This window comes from Anoplopoma fimbria, chromosome 3 (genome assembly GCF_027596085.1).
Source record: "Anoplopoma fimbria isolate UVic2021 breed Golden Eagle Sablefish chromosome 3, Afim_UVic_2022, whole genome shotgun sequence".
NCBI lineage: Eukaryota > Metazoa > Chordata > Actinopteri > Perciformes > Anoplopomatidae > Anoplopoma > Anoplopoma fimbria.
The window spans coordinates 13,308,618-13,331,418 of record NC_072451.1 but is presented as its reverse complement, the minus strand read 5'-3'; the positions used below and the strand labels follow the sequence as shown (position 1 = coordinate 13,331,418).

Sequence of the window (22,801 nt, the reverse complement as noted above, 5' to 3'; positions counted from 1 at the left end):
GCCAGAGTTAATCTGCTGAAGGACTATAATGAAATGGTGACTGTGATCATGTTCCAGGAACAGTCCATTGTACAACTGAACACAGACAGACAGACAGACAGACAGACAGACAGCACTTTGGTAATGTCAGCTTTTATTGGAGAGCTATGATATGACTGCAAAGCAGTATTGTGTCAGACTTCCTCACACTAAGTGGTTTGCACCTAACGCTTCTAAATACACTCAGCATGCTGTGTGTGCTGGTGATTGTTTACTATTGTGTGTTTATCTGCACATGCACTGTAAATGCTTTCTTATCTCTTATACCGCCTATTCCTGTTTGCTCTCCCTCTGCCTTCATCCCCTCTCCTCCACAACAATAAACCCTTTTTTCTCCCCTTCTCTTAGTGATCATGCTTTTCTCTCTCCACCCCTCACTATTCCACGTCCCCTCCCTCGTCCTCGTCATCAGCACATGCTGTGAACTCCTTCTTGGGTAGCAGGCCATATTCGTTGAGAAACCCCTCCACGTCCGTTGCGAAGAAGTCTTCATTGAAGTGTTTGGTAACAGCCAGGAAATTACCCAGTAACTCACCAGCTTTGTACACCAGTAGAGCAGGAAGAACCTGGAGGAACATAAACGTACACAAAGGCTCTCTCTGAGGTTGATCAGTTAATAGTGACAGTAACACTGGTTTTAATATTCTCATTGCTAATAAAAACATTCTGTCCTTCTGTAAAACAAAGCGCTCTTATTTAGCTGTTAGAGTCAATGACTAACTGACGACCCCTCCCAAAAGTTTCCCCTTAACACGAGTCTTGTGCTCATTGGCTGTAGCTTCCCGGCAGTTTAGAAATGTATTCTGTGATGCATAGGCAAGCATCTGGGCTCAGGTCTTTGAACAGCAAGCACGGAGCCAAACCTGGTTTCCCTTTCATCTGTGGCTTTTGTTGGGAAGCTCCAAAAACTATGGAAAATCAAGACTAAAGTCATGTAGCTTGATCTATGCTAGCCATCTCAGAAGGCCTCTTCGACATGACACTCCCTCTTGGTAAGCAGATAACAGAAGCAGTATGTCCGATAATGACACCAAAACATAGCTGAATACAGTTATTTTTTTATCTATTCGGGTCAGGTGCTGTGAAAAAACACTTGGAATGGTTGGGAAAATCTTGTTTTTTTTAAATAAATTGCATCCACATTTGGGCAAAGTCCACAATATTACGCGTCTGACAGCTGATTCCATTATATCATCAGTTCCACGATTCTCGCTGTGTTTTTCTGTATTGTGGAAATCATAGGGTCCTTTCCTTAATTTCACCAGGAAGAAGACACATGCAGGCTTTTTCAGACTGAAATGACAACTGTTGGTGGCAGATTTAAATGGCTGCAGCCAGCTAGATAATTAACGTTAACTTAGTGAAACGAAGTGTAACATTTGTAATGTTTCAGATTGACTCTCCCTAAGAACCCTGCAAAAGGGTCTCAAAAATACATATGATGGCTACATATCAGATTTTTCCACTGGGGAGAAACAAGGGCTGTCTGTTGGATAATTCCAGGTGTCCAGAGTAACACAACAGTAAATACATGGAACAGAAAGTGTTGATGTTTTCTCGCGTGATAATTGTGTTTAAATGTCAGTTTTTCAATCACTCCTCAGTCTAATTTGATTGAACTTCATTGTTATTTAGATGCAATGGGAACAAAAACTGAAATGTGCAGAAGGGATTTTTAGTTCCTTGTTTAGGTCCTGAGTTTAGTTCTTCTGGTTCCATAGTTTGCCCTTTTTGATTTTGGTCCAAAAGAGTGAACACGTGATACCATTATCATTGCTGTTTAATGATGAAAACACTTAAACTTAAACTCAATTAACCTCTCACGGTTCTTCATGGCAGTGTTAATACAAATGTATTACTATCAACACTAGAAATGATACTGCTGGTACTACATCCAAATATAGCAAAGGGGATTATTGTATTTCAATCAACTATTTATCTAGTCTAGTATTCACTCATATTACTGTAATCATTTTCTTTGCTGTTTTGGTTTTGAACAGTTTACTAACCTCAGGGGAGAAACGCTCAGCAGCGCCTGTCGCCACAGCATCAATACGACAAAATTTAACGCTGGAGTACTCTGAAGCCAGACAGTCCAGACATGAGTTCAGCTGTTCACAGCCTGACAGGGGACAAACAATGCAAGCACAACAGTGAGCCGACAGCACTGTAGTGAACCATCTCATGGGACATTTCTGGAGTAGATGTTGAAGCAAGGAGACTATTCTGCACCATAGTTGCATCATGGGTCAATGAGCTAAGACTTAAACAAAACAAAGAAAGCTAACCTTTGACCCCGTGCTGGTAGATGTGGACTACCACCAGGGTCAGCCGGTGTTCCCTCTCTATGACTTCCAGGAAGGCGTCACCAGTCTCAAGCTCGTACACTTCTTCGAACGTGGGGCCGAAGCTCATGCGCTCGTGCATTTCCTGCATGCACTGTTTCCTGTAGCGTTTCAGGCAACGCTCGTCCTCTTCTTGGATCATTTCGTACTCCTGAACACTCATCTAGAGGAAAAACATGTTACTGCTTCACTTTTTTGTCAAATTTCAATGTTTTCTCTTGGCAGACGTTTTTGACCAAAGCGACATTCAGTATATTGGTATTGTGTGTACTGTATGTTTTTGTTTGATTGTGTCTGTCTTCCTGTAAGTGCGTGAATGACCCAGATTTCGATTCTCTTCCTCTGTATATATATATATTTTAGTTTTTGTTGGCACATTTTGGCCGAGTCTCTTGTCATCCTGTGATTAACTCTAAAACCTGCCAATGGTGTGTTTTCCTGTGTAAGGTTCAGGGAGTCTTTCCGTCCACCTTTCTGTGTAGTCTCTGCTTGTCGTCCTCTCGTGGACTGGACATTTGTCTGAGCAGCTCTCTTTTGCTTTGGGGGACAGTCTGATCCACGCTGTCCAACTTAAACCTTCTCCAGTCATTAATTACACCTTTTGGACCTGTGGACACAAAGACATGCCCAAAAAAACATGGCCTCATGAAGACATATTTGAATATAACGTACGGTTTATACTGCATTGAAATTAATCGCACCATCAATTGGTGCCTGAGTAAAACTTTTTGTAGAGACAGAATATATAGATCGTGATGATTTACAAGAGCTACACCATACAGAGTGAGTTCAGCAATTTATGTCTGCTGCATCTTCCTGACTTATGCCTCTGACCTGTGTGATTGGCAGGCACCTCCTCCTCTTCCTGGGTAGAGCCAGACATCCTGCTAGCAGTCTGCAATACAGTGAACACACAAACTGGATAACCTGACCACACATTGATACATTGTTCTCTCTCAACTGCATGATATATGGATCAGGTGTGTGTCCCCTGGTTTAACTGGGCAAAATAAAAGTTAAGCTTGACTAAAAACCTGACCCTGTTGTTTGCCTCTGTGTTGATAATGTTCTCCTTCGCTTCATTGTGAGTTTGACACAGAGCTATCTTTATTTTCTAATTTGACACAACATTGGCTGCATTCCACGTTAGGAAAAATAAACCACCAGGCAACAAAATACACCAAAGAATGCACCTGGGTAAGCAAATGTATTTGGTCAAAAAAAATGTCGGATTAGTGTGAACATCACCCTAACAGGAATATCCAACACGTAGACACATCCAACCCTAACTATCTACAACATTTTGAGTGTTTAATTGTGCATGGGTGCGTGCAGCTGGACACAATGTTATCCTAACCACTCACTGTGAGCTGGGCTGAGGTTCACTAATCAGATTACGTTGAGATTAACAGGAGTCTGACGTGTACACATGCCTAGGACACCGTGTCATGTACATTACATTACATTACATTACAGTCATTTAGCAGACGCTTTTATCCAAAGCGACTTACAGGAAGTGTATTCAACATAGGTATTCAAGAGAACTACTAGTCACCAGAAGTCATAAGTGCATCTCCTTTCTTAAACAAGCATCTTAAAGCATAAGCCAGAGCAAAAGTATAGTGCAGAGGGAAGTTACTACGAAAACAATAATTGCAACAGACTAATCCGAATATAGTAAGTGCTACAAACTACTACGAATAGGATAAGTGCAGTAGACAAATACAAATTCAATAAGTGCAGCGAACTGATACAAATACAGTAAGTGCAACAACTAATACGAGTGCAATAAGTGCTACGAGGAAGGCTCAGGGTAGTACTTCTTGAAGAGGTGAGTTTTCAGCCTGCGCCTAAAGATGGGCAGCGACTCTGCTGTCCTGACGTCGGTGGGGAGTTCATTCCACCACTGAGGGGCCAGGACAGAAAAAAGCTGTGACCGGGTGGATCGGCCGGAGGGACCTCTGAGCGACGGGGAAACCAATCGCCCCGAGGCAGCAGAGCGAAATGTATGTGTGTGTGTGTGTGTGTGTGTGTGTGTGTGTGTGTGTGTGTGTGTGTGTGTGTGTGTGTGTGTGTGTGTGTGTGAGTGTGATATGATATTATCTGCAAGCTAAGCCTGACATTCTGTTTACCTTTTTGTAACCCAAATAAAGTATTATTCTGTTAGAATTAATCTCTGGTGACTGACTCAATTTTTAGCAAAAAAAGGAAAGAATATGACTTTATAATGTATTTGAAGGGATCGTTAAGAATTATTTGATTTGGGGTTACATAAAGTAACCATTTATAGTCAGTGTTTCACGCACAGTAGACGGCACTCAGGCAGGATAAGGTGGGTCACGTAAAAAAATGGCAAATTACTCATTCATTCATGTGCAATATCAATATCAATTTATACAACTGTGCAAATAATACTTCATATTTCCTACTTAATATGTGCAATAATTTAGACCCAACCACTCAGTCCCATTATATCATATTTTTGTTGTTGTTTTTTACATTTTACTTATTGTAAATTATACCATTACTGTTTGATTTCTTATGTCTTATACTTTTTTATTTTTTGTTTTGTTTTAACTGATGTCTCTTGTTCGTGCACTATCCACTTTGTTGCTGAAATCCTGCAAATTTCCCTGCTGTGGGACTAATAAAGGATAATCTTATTTTATCTTGTCTTTGTTTAAGGGCACATTGCTGACAGCAATTTAATTTAATTTAATCAGTGGTTATGCTGGAATTCAAGGACTTGTAAAATGGAATTGCGAGCAATTACGATGTTGTGATTAGGTGATGTGTGTGATACACTGGTAGAGGCAACACTGAGAGCCATTGTGCAGAAACAGCTGAGCTGTCAATTAAAACAGGGTCCTAATCAACACTGCGTCACTCTTAAAACTGATAATGCTCTTTAGTCCGAGGCTGCTAACTCCTTCATGTCATCAAAGAAATACATTTCTTGAATGGTTGGGTTTAATTCATTCAAATGCAGTTCAGCCACTTGACCTTAACACTAAGTAGGTTTTAAACATGGCATAAAATGACTTGAAAACAAAAACACTTCATAAAATATGCATAAGCATATTAAGAACAAATGATTAGACCCAAGCAATGGTTATGCAAACATATACAAATGGATTTAAGAATATCTTGTGTTGCTTTGACAAAAAATGCACATTTAATACAATTTAAATTTAAACTATCGGACAATAATGTGGTACTGCAACAATAACTCTACAAAGAAAATGAGAATGTGAATTTGTTTGCTCAACAGTGGTGTGTATAAAACAAAACTCAAATCTCTAACACAAGCATTTTAGTGTGGATAAACTCTACCTGTAGCTTCAGAACTCAGAAGAAGATTATAGAGTACTAGACATGTTATATCTGCATGGTATGTTACTAAAAGAGCCGCAAAATCTTACCTTTGGGTCTTGAGTGAGAAGGGCTGTCTGTCGGTTTCTTACAGCTTATTCTTTTATTAAATCTTTGGCAGTTGTATCTATTTGTTTTCTTCTGTCAATCTAGGCTTTCACTGATCAGCGTGTCCACATATAAAGGATTGACAGGAGGAAGTTTAGAAATGGGTGGGGAGAGAGATGAGGGGATAAGCTTTATCTTCACTGTCATCTCCATAGTCACTGTCACTGTAATATGATGTTGTCTAATATGATAAGCTGCGATACCAGGCTCAGTGTTATGGACTGATGACGGTACACACAAGTAGGGGACTTGAGAAAAATGTGCAATTATATATTGGGGCTATAATTATCCAGCTGCCAGTTTCACATTTGGGTATCTAATTTCTTTCTTAAATTTGTATGCATTATGAATACATGGTCAGTTACACATTTCAAAATTCAACAGTGGCAGTTGGTGTTGGTTCCGTCCATTCATTTTCTTACTCCTCTAGGTCTGGGTGGTGATTGAGACGGGCTAAGAAATGTGCTCTAAAAAAAAAGTCTTCCCAGCCTAGTCCTCCTCCAGATCTCCCTGTAAAGGCCTGAACGCACTGAGAGCGTCTTCACAGGCGCATTTCAAGTAAACCTAATGTGTCAAATGGCCTAAAATCATGAGGTGCTACGCCGACCTTCTTCAGATTTAGGAGACGAGAGAAATTACAATTGTTGCCGGAAGAAGGTCAAATCAGATTTTTTTGTTGTCACTTCGGTTAAACAAGTACAATTGTGTAATTGCTTTTGCTGGGAGGCTCCTTCAAAGAAAGAAAATAAATAGTAAATATAAAAAGACATAAAATACAATAAATATGATAGCAAAAATATTAGGAGTAATAAAAATTCTGAGAAAGTACAAAACAAATAATAAAGACGTTTCACTATGTAACACCACTGTAAATCAACTTAAGATAAGATAAGATAAGATAATCCTTTATTAGTCCCGCAGCGGGGAAATTTGCAGGCTTACAGCAGCATAGAGTTAAAGTGCACACAAGAGACATAGTAAAGAAAGACAAGATAAAAATAAAAATGAAAATAAAAAATAAAAATAAAATAAAAAAACAAGTATTATAAATAAGCAATAAAAACAGTAGAAAAACACAATAGAAAAACACAATAACTGAAATATAATATTTACAGACAGAAAAAAACAAACTATATTAACTATTATTGCACAGTGTTTTTATTGTCATGTGTCATGTGGTCTGCTGGGAGCAGAGCTGGTTGTGTAACCTGACAGCAGCAGGAAGGAAGGACCTGCGGTACCTCTCCTTCACACACCGGGGGTGAAGCAGCCGGTGGCTGAAGGAGCTGCACAGAGCTGCCAGGGCGTCCTGCATGGGGTGGGAGGTGTTGTTCATCAGGGATGACAGCTTGGCCATCACCCTCCTGTCTCCCACCACCTCCACCGTATCCAATGGACACCCCAGCACACTGCTGGCCTTCCTGACAAGCTTGTTCAGTCTCTTCTTGTCTGCTGCTGAGATGCTGCTGCTCCAGCAGACCACTCCATAAAAGATGGCTGATGCCACCACGGAGTTGAAAAAGTCCTCAGGAGTGCTCCCTGCACTCCAAAGGACCTCAGTCTCCTCAGCAGATAGAGTCTGCTCTGACCCTTTTTATACAGTGCATTTGAATGATTAGTCCAGTCCAGTTTATTGTTCAAGTGAACACCCAGGTACTTATAAGATTGCACAATCTCAATGTCCTGTCCCTGGATGTTCACTGGTTCCGGAGGACAGTGTTTTCCCGGCGGAAGTCCACCACCAGCTCTTTGGTTTTACCAGAGTTGATCTGGAGGCAGTTCCGCCGGCACCATCCTATGAAGTCCTGGTTCAGTTCTCTGTATTCCCTCTCATCGCCGGCGGGGATGAGGCCGACGATTGCAGAGTCGTCAGAGAACTTTTGCAGGTGGCAGGTAGCAGAGTTATATGTGAAGTCCGAAGTGTAGATGGAGAAGAGGAATGGAGCCAGAACGGTTCCTTGTGGGGCCCCCGTGCTGCAGGACACCCGATCTGACTCACACTCCCCTGTCCTCACATACTGTGGACGGTTGGTGAGGTAGTCCAGTATCCATGCAGTGAGGTGGTGGTCCACCCCGGTCTGCTCCAGCTTGTCCCTCAGAAGCAAAGGCTGGATGGTGTTGAAGGCACTGGAGAAGTCGAAGAACATGACTCTCACAGTGCTTCCAGCCTTTTCCAGGTGAGAAAGGCATCTTTGTAGCAGGTAGATGACAGCGTCATCCACCCCGATGCCAGGTTGATAGGCGAACTGAAGAGGGTCCAAAGATGAGGTCACCAGGGGGCGGAGGTGCACAAGGACCAGCCGCTCCAGGGTCTTCATCAGGTGGGATGTTAAAGCCACTGGCCTGAAGCTGCTGAAGTCCTTGGCCCCCGGGGTCTTTGGGACTGGTACCACGCAGGACGTCTTCCATAGCTGTGGTACCCTCCCCAGCTTCAAGCTCAAGTTGAAGATGTGCTCCACAATCCTGCACAGCTGGTCTGCGCAGGATCTGAGGAGCCTTGAGCTGATGCCGTCCGGACCCGTGGCTTTTCTCACCTTTATTCTCCTCAGTTCTTTTCTCACCTGGTTGATAGAGAGGGACAAGCTGGGGGATGGGGGCTGTGTGCTGTAGGTTGTTGGAGTGGGGGTGGGGGTGGGGTGTTGGAGGTGTGCAGTGTTTGAGGAGTGTGGAGGGGAGCCGAGTGTTGTGGAAAAGGGGGTGGAGGAGAAGGAAGAAGAGGGGGGTAATCCACAGGGGGTGCAGACGATGGGGGCTGCAGCGGCAGGGAGGTCTGGGTGGGGGGAGGGGTGGGTGGCTGATCAAATCTGTTAAAGAATGAGTTCAGATCATTCACCCACTGTTGGTCCCCCACAGGCTGTTGGTTGGGCCCCTTGTGGCCAGACATGGCCTTGAGGCTCTTCCAGACTCCGCTGATGTTGTTCTGCTGCAGCTGATCCTCCATCTTTGTCCTGTAGATATTCTTCCCCTCCCTGATCTTCCTCCTCAGCTCCCTCTGCACAGTCCTCAGCTCCTCCTTGTTTCCTGATCTAAAGACCCTCTTCTTCTCCTTGAGGAGGGTCTTTATATCAGGATTGATCCAGGGTTTGCTGTTGGAAAAACACCGTACAGTCCTGGTGGGTACGGTGTTCTCCACACAAAAGTTTATGTAATCCGTTATTGTGTCTGTGAGACCCTCGATGTCCTCCCCATGGGCATCACTGAACACTTCCCACACAGTCGAGTCGAAACAGTCCTTAAGAGCCTCCTCGGCTTCATCGGACCATCTTTTGACTGTGCGGGTCACAGCTGGCTGCCTGTGCACAAGAGGTTTGTACACAGGCCGGAGGTGCACCAGGTTGTGATCAGATCTTCCCAGGGGAGGGAGGGGTGTTGATGTGTATGCCTCCTTGGTGTTGGCATACAGTAGGTCCAGGGTTCTGTTGTCTCTGGTGGGGCAGGTGATGTACTGGGTGAAGGTGGGCAGAGTGGAGGACGGAGGGGCATGGTTAAAGTCACCAGAGAGGAGGAGGAGGGCATTGGGATGTTGTGTCAGCAGCCTGCTTATCGCCGAGTGTATGACGTCACAGGCCGCTTCTCCGTTAGCAGAGGGGGAATATACGCAGCTATTGTGATAACGTGCGAGAATTCCCTCGGTAAATATACCGGCCTCATGCTAACGGCCAACAGCTCAATGTCCTCTGTACAGGTCTGCTCCTTAACAGTGATGTGTCCAGAGTTACACCATCTATTATTCACAAACACTGCCAGACCTCCTCCCTTCCTCTTACCGCTCTCCGCTGTCCTGTCTGCCCGGATGATGCGGAACCCGTCCAGTGCAGCGTTGGTGTCCGGAGTCATCTCGGTGAGCCATGTCTCCGTGAACACCATGACGCTACACTCCCGGTATTCCCTCTGATGGCGAGTCAGCGCCGATAACTCGTCCATCTTGTTGGGGAGAGACCTCACGTTTCCCATGATGATGGAGGGGAGGACGGGTTTAAAACGTCTCCTCCTGGCGCGACGTTCTGCCCCCGCACGGCATCCCCGTCTCCTCCTCCTCAGCTCACGGGGGACCTCGGGTCTCTCCTCTGGCAGCAGCGGCGCCGTGTCCCGGAGCGCTAACAGCTGACCCCTGCTGTAAACAAAGGGGGCCATGGCTGCGGGCTGAGACTCCGGGCACGGAGGTGGAAAGTGCAGAAAACTGCAGGTAGACCACGTGAAAGTCTACGAGTTTCACTGCCATAGTGCAAAATGTTTACAAAATTAAATAAGTAAAAAAAAAGTAACAGAAGTAACAAAAAAAAACACAATTTAAAGGAAAAAGCTCACAGGTGAGCAGGAGCTGCTGTAAGAGGCAGCCACTCGCGTGGCGCCTTTTGAGCTGACTAACTTGTAAAGTTTATAGAAAAGATCTTGTTCAAATCGCATTTATTCCCAAGCAGTCAGAAAGGTGTGACTTAAAATTGAAGGGCAGCCCTGTAAACTTTCTTATTAGCAACAAAAACACAATATTAAACTCATCCTGGAAGCTGGGTTAGATGAAAGCTGCTGTTGCCGGTACTGGGTCCTTCTGGGATGTACTCTAAAAGACAGAGACCAATGTATTAATTAAAACTAATTTGCATCAGATGAAAACAGTCAACATCTATCAAGCAAAACAGTCATGTCCCGTGAAAAATCAGCAGACAACAAATATGCAGGTAAACAGATTGCACAAAGACTCACAATATTATTTTATGACACAAATACAGCCCAGCTGTCTAGCTATGAGTAAAATTTACGTTGTTCATCTTATGCTGGGATGTGTCTAGTTGACCTATTGTTGGAAGTTTAATGAAAGGAGCCCAGTGGCTCAGAGCAGAAACAGCGGGGTAACAGTCATGAAAATAGCTACAAAGTCAGCCAAACCAAAGTGGATAATGGCTGTTCTGCTCAGACCTAATGTCGACTCCGTGTCCTGTATTGGGCTTTGCAGTCAGCTAAACTCTTCCTCATATTCTTCCTCCAAGGAACAGACCAGCGTGTCGTATTTGGACAGGTTTAATATGGAAAAGTGTGAAACTAGAAAACAGGCAAAAGATATACAAACAATAATTACTTTTCACCAAACTAAAGAATGTGTTGTGATCTACAAATCATCACTACATTTCAATCAGTTACATGTTGCACATGTCATCAAAGTCTTTTTAGTTAAAACAAACTAACAAAATAAACCCTCAGAAATAAACTTAAAAATATAAAAGTGAATTGTACTCACTGGCATTGCCACTCAGAGGGCCAGAAAATGCAGGATGGATAACAATAACATTGCAGTAACTCTAGTTGAACAGAGCCATCTTGTTACAAAAACAGGAAAAGGAAATAACACTACTTCCTGTCACATGTGCCACACATTTAGTAGTTGAACACTGCATCATCTACACTTACACTAGGTGGCAGTATTTGCTCCAAATAGAATACAAGTCATTACAATGGCAGTAACATTACAGCTTGTAAACACAAACATACGTCATCACTTGAACACTATTCACGATGGACATATTCAGTCCTCATATTCTACACAGTGTTAGCAGTGGGGCTAAAGCTGATTAGCAGAGCCATTAGAACAAAATAACGTTAGCTGCCAACGGTAGCCGAGGCTACAGCTGAGCACTGTTTTAATATTTGAACCCAGGCTAGTAACGTTCGCTACCAACATTAGCCGAGGCTACAGCTGAGCAATGTGTAACGTTAGCTACCTTTGTTGTGTCAAACATTAATCATCCACAAATAATAAATCTACTTACAGGTTCTGATCCTGAACCGCTATCATCTTTCAGCAGTAAGTGTTTGGAAAATCCAGCCGTGAACTGCGTCCAGTTTTGAAAGTTTTGAACATTATGACCTCATAAAGTTACGGAAGTGAAGGAGATAATTCAATTGAGCCGTTTCATGCAGTTCAGGAGCAGTGTTTCTGGGGGGGAGGGTAACTCCTTTTAGGCATGGACTTTAGGTTTTACAATCTACGGACCTTTTACATGTACAAAAATATATATAACACACTTAAAGAGAGGGAAAAAGTGGAATAGCATAATAGGGCCACTTTAATTTTTCTGCTTACTGTCTCACGGCAATTTGTGAAATAGTCACAAAATAAAATCTATTGGTTTTGTGTTCGGGGACACAAATTGCGGAACGACTTTCTTTTCGTGAAGAAAGAAGGCAACAAAACCACAAACGGTTAGGTTGAGGTCACAAATCCACGAAAGGTTAGTGTTGGAAATTATAAAGTACGTCACCTGCTCCCACTGTTGCTTAGTCATGTGGATGCATTTAATTTGTGTCTCCACCAAGAATAACGCTCCTAATTGACTCTCCCCAGTGAGCATTTTTCCGTTGAAAAGACGTCTACGGCTGACGTTGAAAAGACGTCTTAAAGTGGTTCAAATGTAAAAGTTTATTCAACATCTATTTGTAGACGTCTATTAGACGTTCACGTTTAGACCACATTTCAACGTGATTTGCAATAGTGCATTTGTAATTCTCTACGTTGTGCTAATAATGTTATATCATCATTTTAGAGGCTTACTATGAAACCACATCCACATTTCTCAGTTGAAAGCCAATATTGCAAATCCCGGTGAAATATGGTCTAAACATGAACGTCTAATAGACGTCTACAAATAGACGTTGAATAAACTTTCACTTTTGAACCACGTTTCAACGTGTTTTGGACATAAACGTCTTTTAAACGTCTTGAACCTCAAAATGCTCACTGTAAAATATGTAGCAATTGACAGGACAAATAAGACCATCTGACACAGGCAACAATTAATTAGTTTTTATTCATACAACTACAATGAAATTGAAAATACACACAACAAAATCTCCCGTTTCTCTTTAAATGTCGTTGTCAAAGCCTCCCAGGAGCCAGTTTCAGATGATCTGCCATATTTCAGATGAATGTCTGTAAATTAAACAAGAATTAGAAAAACATATTAACTCTTGAACCAGTATTTTCACCGGTGACCATAGTCGTTTTTTAAATGTCTTTTCAACGGAAAGATGCTCACTGGCATATTACACATTATAATACTTTATATTGTTTGTAAGTTGCGCTATGCCAAACAACAATGTTCTGACCGTCTTCTTGTTTGTACATCAATTTATTTTACTCACTTCCTCCCCATTTAAACTCTCTTACAGCCTTATGTTACAATAGAACACATTATCAAACAAATGGTGTTTTGTGACATGTTGAAGTTGTAACCATGTTTTAGCCGGTTGAAAAGATGGCGAAATTACGTCTATAGACGTTTAGACCCAATTTCAACCAGTTTTCAACCAGATTTAGACGTTGAAATCCCGTCTAGTGCTCACTGCGTCCATTGGCATTATTTTTGTTCTGAGCAACACTTAAGTCCTACACGGATGCCACGTCATCCATTGGTTTTAGGGGATTCTATTATAGCAGTGGTTTGCTAGTCACTGGCCTCTCTTTGCACAGTTGATCTCTGTCTGTGCAGTCATCGTTATCATCAACAGAGGACGCTCCTCTTCCAAAGATATCATGGCTATTTATGAGAAACATCACGTGACCTTCCGGAGCATCTTTTCAGAGGCCAGCGTATCAGTTTCCCCTTGTCAGACCTGAGGCTTTCCTTAATCAAAGCCTCATGGTTAAATGTAGGGACTCAGCTATGATGTATAAGAGTACGGGTCTAGCAGTTTTCATGGTAAAAAGGTATGATATGCTTGGACAACCTTTGCTTCGTTTGGTTCTGTTGGATTGCCTCTTTAACTAATTTTCATAATTCGAGTGTCTTCATAGATACTGCATTGATGGTTGCTGTTTATACCTGCCTATTTCAAGCCTTATTGCCGGCATCCAATGTATTATTAGATGGTACGTTCCTCTTCAAGTTTGTTTGCTAAATTCAGCATTCAAATTACTGCTGGAAAGTTTGCTAAAGCTCTACCCAGTTATCGAAAGCAGACAGCCTATTACTCTTTAATGGCATATGATGCTGACAGAACCAGAGCAGGCATTTTCCCCTTTGATGCGCAGTTTGATTCTGTTTGCTATTAACCTTCTTTGCGCATTCAGATGTGATGAATTTATATCATCATCTAAATCCTTAAACCAAGTAGAGATATCACATTTTAGATCTGGCCTTTCATCTTAGGCATTATGAGCTACGTCTTAAACACAGGAAGGCAGAGGTGCATGCTCTGTTTGTGGTTTGTGCAGACTCGCTTTTGCTTCTTTTAATTCAGGATTAAATACCTAGGTTAAGTCCCCTACTTGTTCTGAGTCCTGTTCTGCAGTCTGACATGACCCTCACCTGTCCTGTGCTGTGGTCTGACATGACCCACAAGTGTCCTGAGCTGCGTTCTTACTTGAACCAAACCTATTCTGTTCTGCGGTCTAACGAGACCCTCCCTATTCTTTCCTGTGGTCTGTCAAGACCCCCGCTATCAATTTGGGGATCTGTTACGATCCCGTCAGACTTTACTGTGGTCTATCTAGACCCGCTGTATCCTGTTCTGCGGACCATCGAGACCCCCATTTGCTTGTCTGCGGTTTATCTAGACCCTGCCCTATCCTTTGCTATGGTTTACTTGACCACTCTTAACTCTGACGTAACTTAAATTTGTGCAATCTGAACCCGTAACCTTGCTCTCATGACTAATCTTCTGTTTCTGCATAGGAGTTCTGCGGCAGTAGGTAAAGTATTTATTTTATATATCTATATAAAATAATTCTCTTTTGGGGGATTGTGCTTAGCTGATCTTAGCGTTGGGCCCCTCTGATATATGGCTTGGCCATGGAGTCCAATAGCCAAAGACTTTGTACTATTCATTCTTATGCATGTGTAATAAATTATTGATTGAAATGAAGCTTAGCGAAAGTTCAGTCAGGAAGACTAGCTTTACACTCCTGTTCATACTCATTACTCTGTCCCCTTGAATTATCAGGTGATTAAGGGGGGCGTTCACGTAAAAATTAACCAACCAGTTTCGGCCATGGTTTCCTTTAGCCAATCACATCGTTGCTGTCAGAGTTTAAAAATATGCTCTCTGCTGCGGTCAGTTGTCATTTCAGCATATTGCAGACGTGACCCTCCTCCACCCCAGTCACCGCCAGTCGTCAGCACAGGCAGCATTAGGATTGCAGGAAGTCCCTTCATCATCGTCAATCGGGGCTGTACCTAGACTGTGGTCGTGCCTCCTGCTGTGGCCCTGCTGACACCCACTGCTACTACCATTTTATTATTATTAGTCACTGTAGCCGACTCTCGACTACCGTAGGTTCTCCCCAACACAGATACGGCTTCAGTGGGTAAGTTTACCAAAGGTATATTTATTTCATCCAAAATACAACACAAAATGCGGACCGTCGTGCGCTCCGCTTCGCTGCCCGGCTTCTCGGGCGCACTCGGTCCAACGTTCCCGGAACGCCACCACTCTGATGGCTTCACGCTCCCGTCTCAGTCCTCGTTCTGCGTGTGTGACTGTTCCTCTCCCGAACTCCCGTCTGCTACTGCTTAAGTACCTTCAGCCTAATTAGCACCACATTACAGCTGTCTTGATTGAACTCACCACGGCACTGTTCCCATGAACCACTCCCACACCTCTCTCCCCTGCAGCTGAGCGCAGACCACGCCCACTGCCACACACCTCCACCGGAGGAAGTCTGCCACAGCCATCTGCACCCCCGGCCTATGGACCACTTTGAATTTAAAAGGCTGCAACGCCAGATACCACCGAGTGATCCGGGCGTTGGCATCCTTCATGCGGTGGAGCCACTGTAGAGGGGCATGGTCCGAATAGAGGGTGAATGGGCGTCCCAGGAGGTAGTAACGCAGGATCGCCAGGCCTTCCTTCTCCACTGTGCTGTAGCGAGACTCCCTCTCAGACAGCTTCCGGCTGATGTAAAGCACTGGGCGGTCGATCCCCTGCACCTCCTGGGACAAAACGGCCCCCAGCCCCCTATTCGAGGCATCAGTCTGCAGGATAAAAGGGAGAGAGAAGTTAGGTGTGTGGAGAAGAGGTTCCCCACAGAGGGCCTGTCAAGCGCCAGCTGGCACTGCTCCGTCCACTGGACCGGATCTGAGGCACCCTTTCGAGTCAGGTCGGTCAGGGGGCTGGTTAGGTCGGCGAAGTTGGGGATGAACCGCCGGTAATACCCTGCCAGCCCCAAGAACCGCCTCACCTCTTTTTTGGTCTTGGGCCTCGGGCAGGCTGCAATCGCTGCTGTCTTGTCGACCTGGGGACGAACCTGCCCTCCACCCAAGTGGTACCCCAGATACCGTACCTCCCTCCGTCCAACCGCACACTTCTTCGGGTTGGCGGTGAGCCCAGCCTGTCTCATAGACTCAAGCACCGCGGACACCCGCTGCATGTGCTCCGCCCAGCTGTTGCTGTGGATGATCACATCATCCATGTAGGCGGCAGCATAAGCAGCGTGTGGACGCAGTACCCGGTCCATGAGACGTTGGAATGTGGCTGGGGCACCGAACAGCCCGAAAGGAAGTGTGACGAATTGGTACAATCCGTACGGAGTGGAGAAAGCCGTCTTTTCCCTGGACTCTGGAGATAAGGGAATCTGCCAGTAGCCCTTGGTCAGATCCAGTGTGGTGAAAAAACGAGCCGTGCCGAGCCGGTCCAGGAGCTCGTCGACCCGGGGCATTGGATAGGCATCAAACCGTGACTCGTCATTCACCTTGCGGTAGTCCACACAGAACCGTATAGACCCATCCTTCTTGACAACCAGAACGATGGGGCTACACCAGGCACTATTGGACTCTTCTATTACCCCCATCTCCAGCATAGCTTCCAATTCTTTCTGAACTACCTTTCTTTTGTGTTCAGGCAACCGATAAGGCCGTGATCGTACTGTCACGCCTGGGCGAGTTTCAACATGGTGTTGTATAAGGTTGGTGCGTCCTGGCAGAGGGGAGAACACATCAGCAAAGCGCTGCTGCAACGCAGCCACATCTGCTCTCTGGGACTGAGTGAGATGGTCTTCACAACGGAGCGAGGCTGGATTGGTGGAATTTGGCACCTCAGGCCCCAACTCATCCCTCTCTTTCACGGTAGTCACCAGAGAAACAGGCTCTGCCTCTCTCCATGCTTTGAGGAGGTTGAGGTGGTAAATTTGTGTTGCCCCTCCCCTGTCAGAACGCACAACCTCATAGTCTACATCGCCCACTCGCTGTGTGACCACAAAGGGCCCTTGCCACTTAGCGAGCAGTTTGGAGCTGGAAGAGGGAAGTAATACAAGTACTTTATCTCCCGGTGCAAATTGTCTCAGCCTAGCCCCTCTGTTGTACAGGCGTTGTTGACGCTCCTGGGCCCTGAGCAAATTCTCCCGTGAACATTGCCCCAGTGTGTGGAGTTTTGCTCTCAGATCCAGGACGTATTGAATCTCGTTTTTGCTTGGGCTCGGACCCTCCTCCCAGTTTTCCTTAACTAGGTCCAGAACCCCACGTGGTTTTCTGCCAAACAGCAGCTCAAAGGGAGAAAATCCTGTGGAGGCCTGGGGCACCTCCCGCACTGCAAACAACAGAGGGTCAAGCCACTTATCCCAATTTCCGACATCATCGTGTATGAACTTACGGATCATGGACTTCAAGGTTTTATTCAGGCGCTCAACAAGGCCATCGGTCTGTGGGTGGTAAACACTAGTCCGAATTGCCTTGACGCCCAATAAACCGTATAGTTCCCTTAATGTGCGTGACATAAACGAGGTGCCCTGGTCGGTCAGAATCTCTTTCGGGATTCCAACTCGGGAGATGACCTGAAACAGTGCCTGCGCAACACTCTTTGCAGAGATAGTGCGCAGCGGCACCGCTTCAGGATATCGCGTTGCGTAGTCCACCAGAACTAACACAAAGCGATATCCTCGAGTGCTCCGGTGAAATGGCCCGATGAGGTCCATGCCAATGCGCTCAAACGGGACCTCAATTAGTGGCAATGGGCGCAATGGAGCTCTTGGGATGGCCGGTAGGTTTACCAGTTGGCATTCAGGGCAAGAGGCACACCAACGGCGCACCACTCCCCGAATCCCAGGCCAATAGAATCGGGCCATTATCCGGTCTAGTGTTTTGTCATACCCCATGTGACCAGCCATTGGGTTATAATGAGCCGCCCGGAAAACCATTTCCCGACGGCTTTCCGGCACCAACAATTGGGTAATATCTTCACCAGTCTGAGTGTGACGACTCACTCTATACAGTCTATCCCTAACCAATGAAAAGTGTGGGTATGTCGGTGGTGTGTCAGGGTGTACCATGTGACCATCAATTTGTATCACTTGGTCGAAGGCAAAGCATAGAGTATTGTCACGAGACTGCTCCAGTGGAAAATCTTCCATGGAGTGTATTTCGGGAACCTGCGGGGCCCCTTGTGAGGGCACCACCGGTTCCCCCTCCCCTTCAGCAGCGTCGGACAACCTCGCATCACCACTGAGCACAGCACACATCCCACATGTCCCTGCCGGTCGCGATCGCACACCCACACATTGCCCCACTAACGTATGGAACCCAGACCAATCCGTGCCTAAAATCAGTGGGTGTGCGAGGCGGGAGCTAACCGCAGCCCTAATTCTATGCGTTTTGCCCCTGTGTTTAATTTCGACTGACACAACAGGATATCTGTGAACATCCCCATGCACACACCTTATCTCCACCCACTTTGCCTCTACCAACGCCCCGGGCCGAACCAAGTTCTGGTGGACCATGGACCATAGACATCATATAGGTAGACGCCTCCTTCGGCCTTGGGCGGCATAAAATGTCGGCGCCATCTTGGTACGGGAGTTATTTCGTCTTCGGAGTGAAGATGCCTACTTCATGCACCGCTTGGGGGTGCACCACCATCAGGACGATTCAAACAAGATCGCAAGGAATTACCTTTCACAAGTAAGACTAAACAATTGTTTCTATTTGTAATTGTAAAATTCAGTCATGTCACGTAGATCATGTGTTATGTTGAGAGCTAAGAGCTGTTGAGACAGCTAAGTTGCCACCAGAATCAGACTATAGCTAGTCTAACGTGAAACGGACATGGTGAGCAAAGCCTTATTCTATCGTTCGTCAACAGGAGATAATATTGTCAAGAAATATAGGATATACAGTATATATATATATAATCTACCACTACTTGCTTGTGAGTAATTACAATGTATGTATAATGTAATTATATAGCATTTATGGTCGCGACGGAAAGCTGCGTTTCGGCTGAGCGACTGGCCTTAATTTCTCTCTGTGATGTATTTAAAAAAGAGACTAGATTAAAACAAAAAAAGGCTCAAAACATGCCACTGTATATGTAATGGTTCTACAATATATGAAGGTGTCACGTAATGAATGAAACTACGGAAAAAATGTCACGATACTCTACATGCACCTGTGAGATGCACCTGCAGTCAGTCGCCGGCCGAAATTGACGTTTTAAACGTTATTTCTATTTAAATGTTTTTTTTTTTAAAGATACATCTGTATTATGAATCTGACTGACTGGCTAGCTAACCTTTCTCGCAATTTTAAGGTCAATGCTCTGTAGCCAGCACTTTCAGCCGGAGGATTTTGACCGGACAGGCCAAAATGTCAGGCTCAGGGATGGAACTAAACCATCTGTGTTCAGTTTCTCAACACATCTCAAAAGATTATTAATTAATTAATTAATTATTAATTACTCTGTGCTATCTGCATTTCAGATCTTCCATTAGCTTCCATTATGACTCTGAAGAACAAAGGAGGGCTGATGATTCCTTCAGAGGGGACAGTGAAGGTGGTCAGGTCAGCAGAGCGGTTCATTCGCCAGCGTGCATCAGGGCAAGCTGTCAGTGTGTCTGTGGTCAAGCAGTTTGTCCGGGCTGACATCTGGACAGATGATGTGTTTCTCCTCAAGGAGCACATTCAGGACACACAATTTGGCATTGAAAACCACCACTTTGCACTGTTGTCCTTGGTTGTGTCTGTATTTCACAAGATCAGGCTGCACCACATTGCAAAACTGAGCACGCTGCAATTACAGACTGGCAACAGTCGAAAAAAGCTCAGCAAGACAATACTTTTTAAAGGGTTCTAGCCTAGATTCAATTATTATATTATATCATATATTGTGTGAAATTATATTGTGTCAATTGCACTGCATAGATGTGAAAATGTTATGAGAATGATTGTATATTATGTCAAATTGTACAAATGTACAAATATATATATATATATTATATAATATGAATATATACCTATACTTAAAATATATTATATTGTTTCACATATTATATATATCATATATATGTTATTCCATTGCACATTATACTGAGTCATTATATTATATTGTATTATATATATGCTATGTTATTTATATTACAGTTCAACTATTGAGATGTGTATGTATATATTGAGATGTGTATATTTTTACTGCTATAGAAATATATAGCTTTTTTTGGTAATGTTGATTTGTGAAATAAATGTGTATTGCCAATTGCACTGTTCAAGGTTTCTTAATGCACATACTTGAAAAGGAACTATTAAACTATGAAAAACACACTGACTGCCAGTTTCTCACTATTTGATGTATGCTCTTTCTCTTAATGATGGTCAATACGTAGTAACTAAAGAAGCACTATTTCGATAGTTTATAGATCTTCTCAGTATTTTCAAAGTGCACGGGCTGTGCAAGAAAAGTGAGCGTTTATCATAGACCCATGCACATGTATGACTGGCGATTTAACTAGCGAGATTCAAAGTAACGTAGAGGCAAATCTTTTTCACACACTTCACGTAGAGCATAAACCCTTGAATACTCCATGAAATTGGTTGCGAAATGTAAAAGGTTATCGTGATTTTTATCCAGATAAACCGCAGCTCCTGGCAACTTGCGCTTGTTTGACACGTCTGACAGACCTCTGGCTTCAGAGAGCTCCCGTACCAATATGGCGGCGCCGCGTTTGGTCGAGGCAACGGGCTGAAGCAGTGAAGGAGGCGTCTACCTATATGATGTCTATGCCATGGACTGTGTACAGCCCGAGTCCACCATAGCCTGGTGTACACCCCCTTGAATCCTTACCGGAACGCTGTATGTCCCCCCCGGACCGGAGGAGGGTGCTGGCGGGCCGGCAACCCGGATCACCTGGCCGACCTCCATCAGTGGACATTCTCTGCGGAAGTGACCGGGCTGCCCACACCTCCAACACTCCTGCTCTGACGCCTGAGGGGCCCCCTGTGGGTTGGGAACAGCGCCTGGAGCCTGGCGATGGGAGGAAACAGAGGGAGGGTTATTGCGAGGTTGAAGTGCATGAGCTTGTGGGGGGCGATGGAGGGAGGCTGAGGTGAGGAACTTCCTGCGAGGAGCAGGAGTCGGTCGGACAGGCACTGATGTCCACCCCTCTGCTCCCTGTCCCCGGGGTTGGACGGCGAGGTGATCCTCCGCAAGGATAATGGCCACCCCCAAGTCCCCAGGTCGGTGGCACCGCACCCATTCCGACGTCCCAGTCGGGAGGCCCTCCGCAAACTGTTCACTAACGATCCTCTCCAGCATCTTCTGCTCACCATCAGACTCCCTGGCTGTAGCCACCTGTTAGCTGCGTCCCTCAGCTTCTGGGCATACACGAAAGGACGGTCAGTGGGTGTCCATTTCGTGCCCCGGAACCGGCGACGGTGGTCCTCGGGGGAGAAACCCGTCCTATCAAGGACGGCTTTTTTTATGTCCTGGAAATTTCCCCGCGAGGACGCTGGCAGGCCGAGCGCCGCAGTTTGGGCCTCCCCTGACAGCAAGGGGAGCAGGCGCATGGACCACGCCGCCGCCGGCCACCCGCACGCCGCCGCCGTCCCCTCGAACATCTCTAGGAAGGTCTGTGGGTCGTCTTCCGCGGACATCTTGTGGAGCGCGATGCCCGTGAGCGGTGCCGGAGGGGGTGGAGCCGCCGCCCCCGACCGGGACAGCAGGCTCTCCAGGACCCGGGTCTGCATCTCCGCCTGGCTGTGGAGTGCCTCCATCTGCCGCCGGTTCACCTCCGTCTGTTGCTGGTGCATGGCCACGATCTCCCCCAGCATCTGGGCCAACGCCGCCACCGGCTGTGTCTGCTGCTCCGTCATCACCGTGTTGAGGTCCCTGTTCAGGCGCCAGTGTAGCCGACTCTCGACTACCGTAGGTTCTCCCCAACACAGATACGGCTTCAGTGGGTAAGTTTACCAAAGGTATATTTATTTCATCCAAAATACAACACAAAATGCGGACCGTCGTGCGCTCCGCTTCGCTGCCCGGCTTCTCGGGCGCACTCGGTCCAACGTTCCCGGAACGCCACCACTCTGATGGCTTCACGCTCCCGTCTCAGTCCTCGTTCTGCGTGTGTGACTGTTCCTCTCCCGAACTCCCGTCTGCTACTGCTTAAGTACCTTCAGCCTAATTAGCACCACATTACAGCTGTCTTGATTGAACTCACCACGGCACTGTTCCCATGAACCACTCCCACACCTCTCTCCCCTGCAGCTGAGCGCAGACCACGCCCACTGCCACAGTCACATTACTATTACCTGTACCATTACGCATATTGGCTTTGCTTCCATCCTGAACCCCTTTTTGCTTTCTCGCCTCGCAGTTTCCACAAATCATTGTGGTATCTGGACCATGGTCGTGCCTCCTGCTGGGACCTGGCTGACACATACTTCGATTATTATTATTAGTCACGATACTAACACTATTCCCTATATCTTTATTTAAATTCTACTATAGTCATTGCTGCTGGTCTTAATTTTTCCTTCGTTACTCTGCTACTACTCTGATTATATGAATCATTATGTCATATACATTGAATGTGTTGTAACTCTGTTATGTTGTTCATTATGTACACATGACATCTATTGCATTCTGTCCATCCTGGGAGAAGGATCCCTCCTCTGTCGCTCTCCCATAGGTTTCTTCCTTTTTTGTCCCTGTTAAGTTTTTTTTTTAGGGGAGTTTTTCCT

At 45.3% G+C, this 22,801-nt stretch overlaps 1 protein-coding gene across 1 annotated transcript; it reads right to left on the bottom strand.

The window, feature by feature from the left end:
- Positions 1 to 416: 416 nt before the first annotated feature.
- LOC129088813 (phosducin-like) lies at positions 417 to 14,191 on the bottom strand. Its single transcript, XM_054596045.1, has 6 exons — positions 14,168 to 14,191; positions 3,219 to 3,279; positions 2,855 to 2,991; positions 2,328 to 2,547; positions 2,049 to 2,161; positions 417 to 605 (listed from the first exon to the last, which is right to left on the bottom strand). Exons 1-6 carry the CDS (start codon positions 14,189 to 14,191, stop codon positions 417 to 419), a joined length of 744 nt encoding a protein of 247 aa, XP_054452020.1.
- Between the last annotated feature and the right edge of the window lie 8,610 nt (positions 14,192 to 22,801).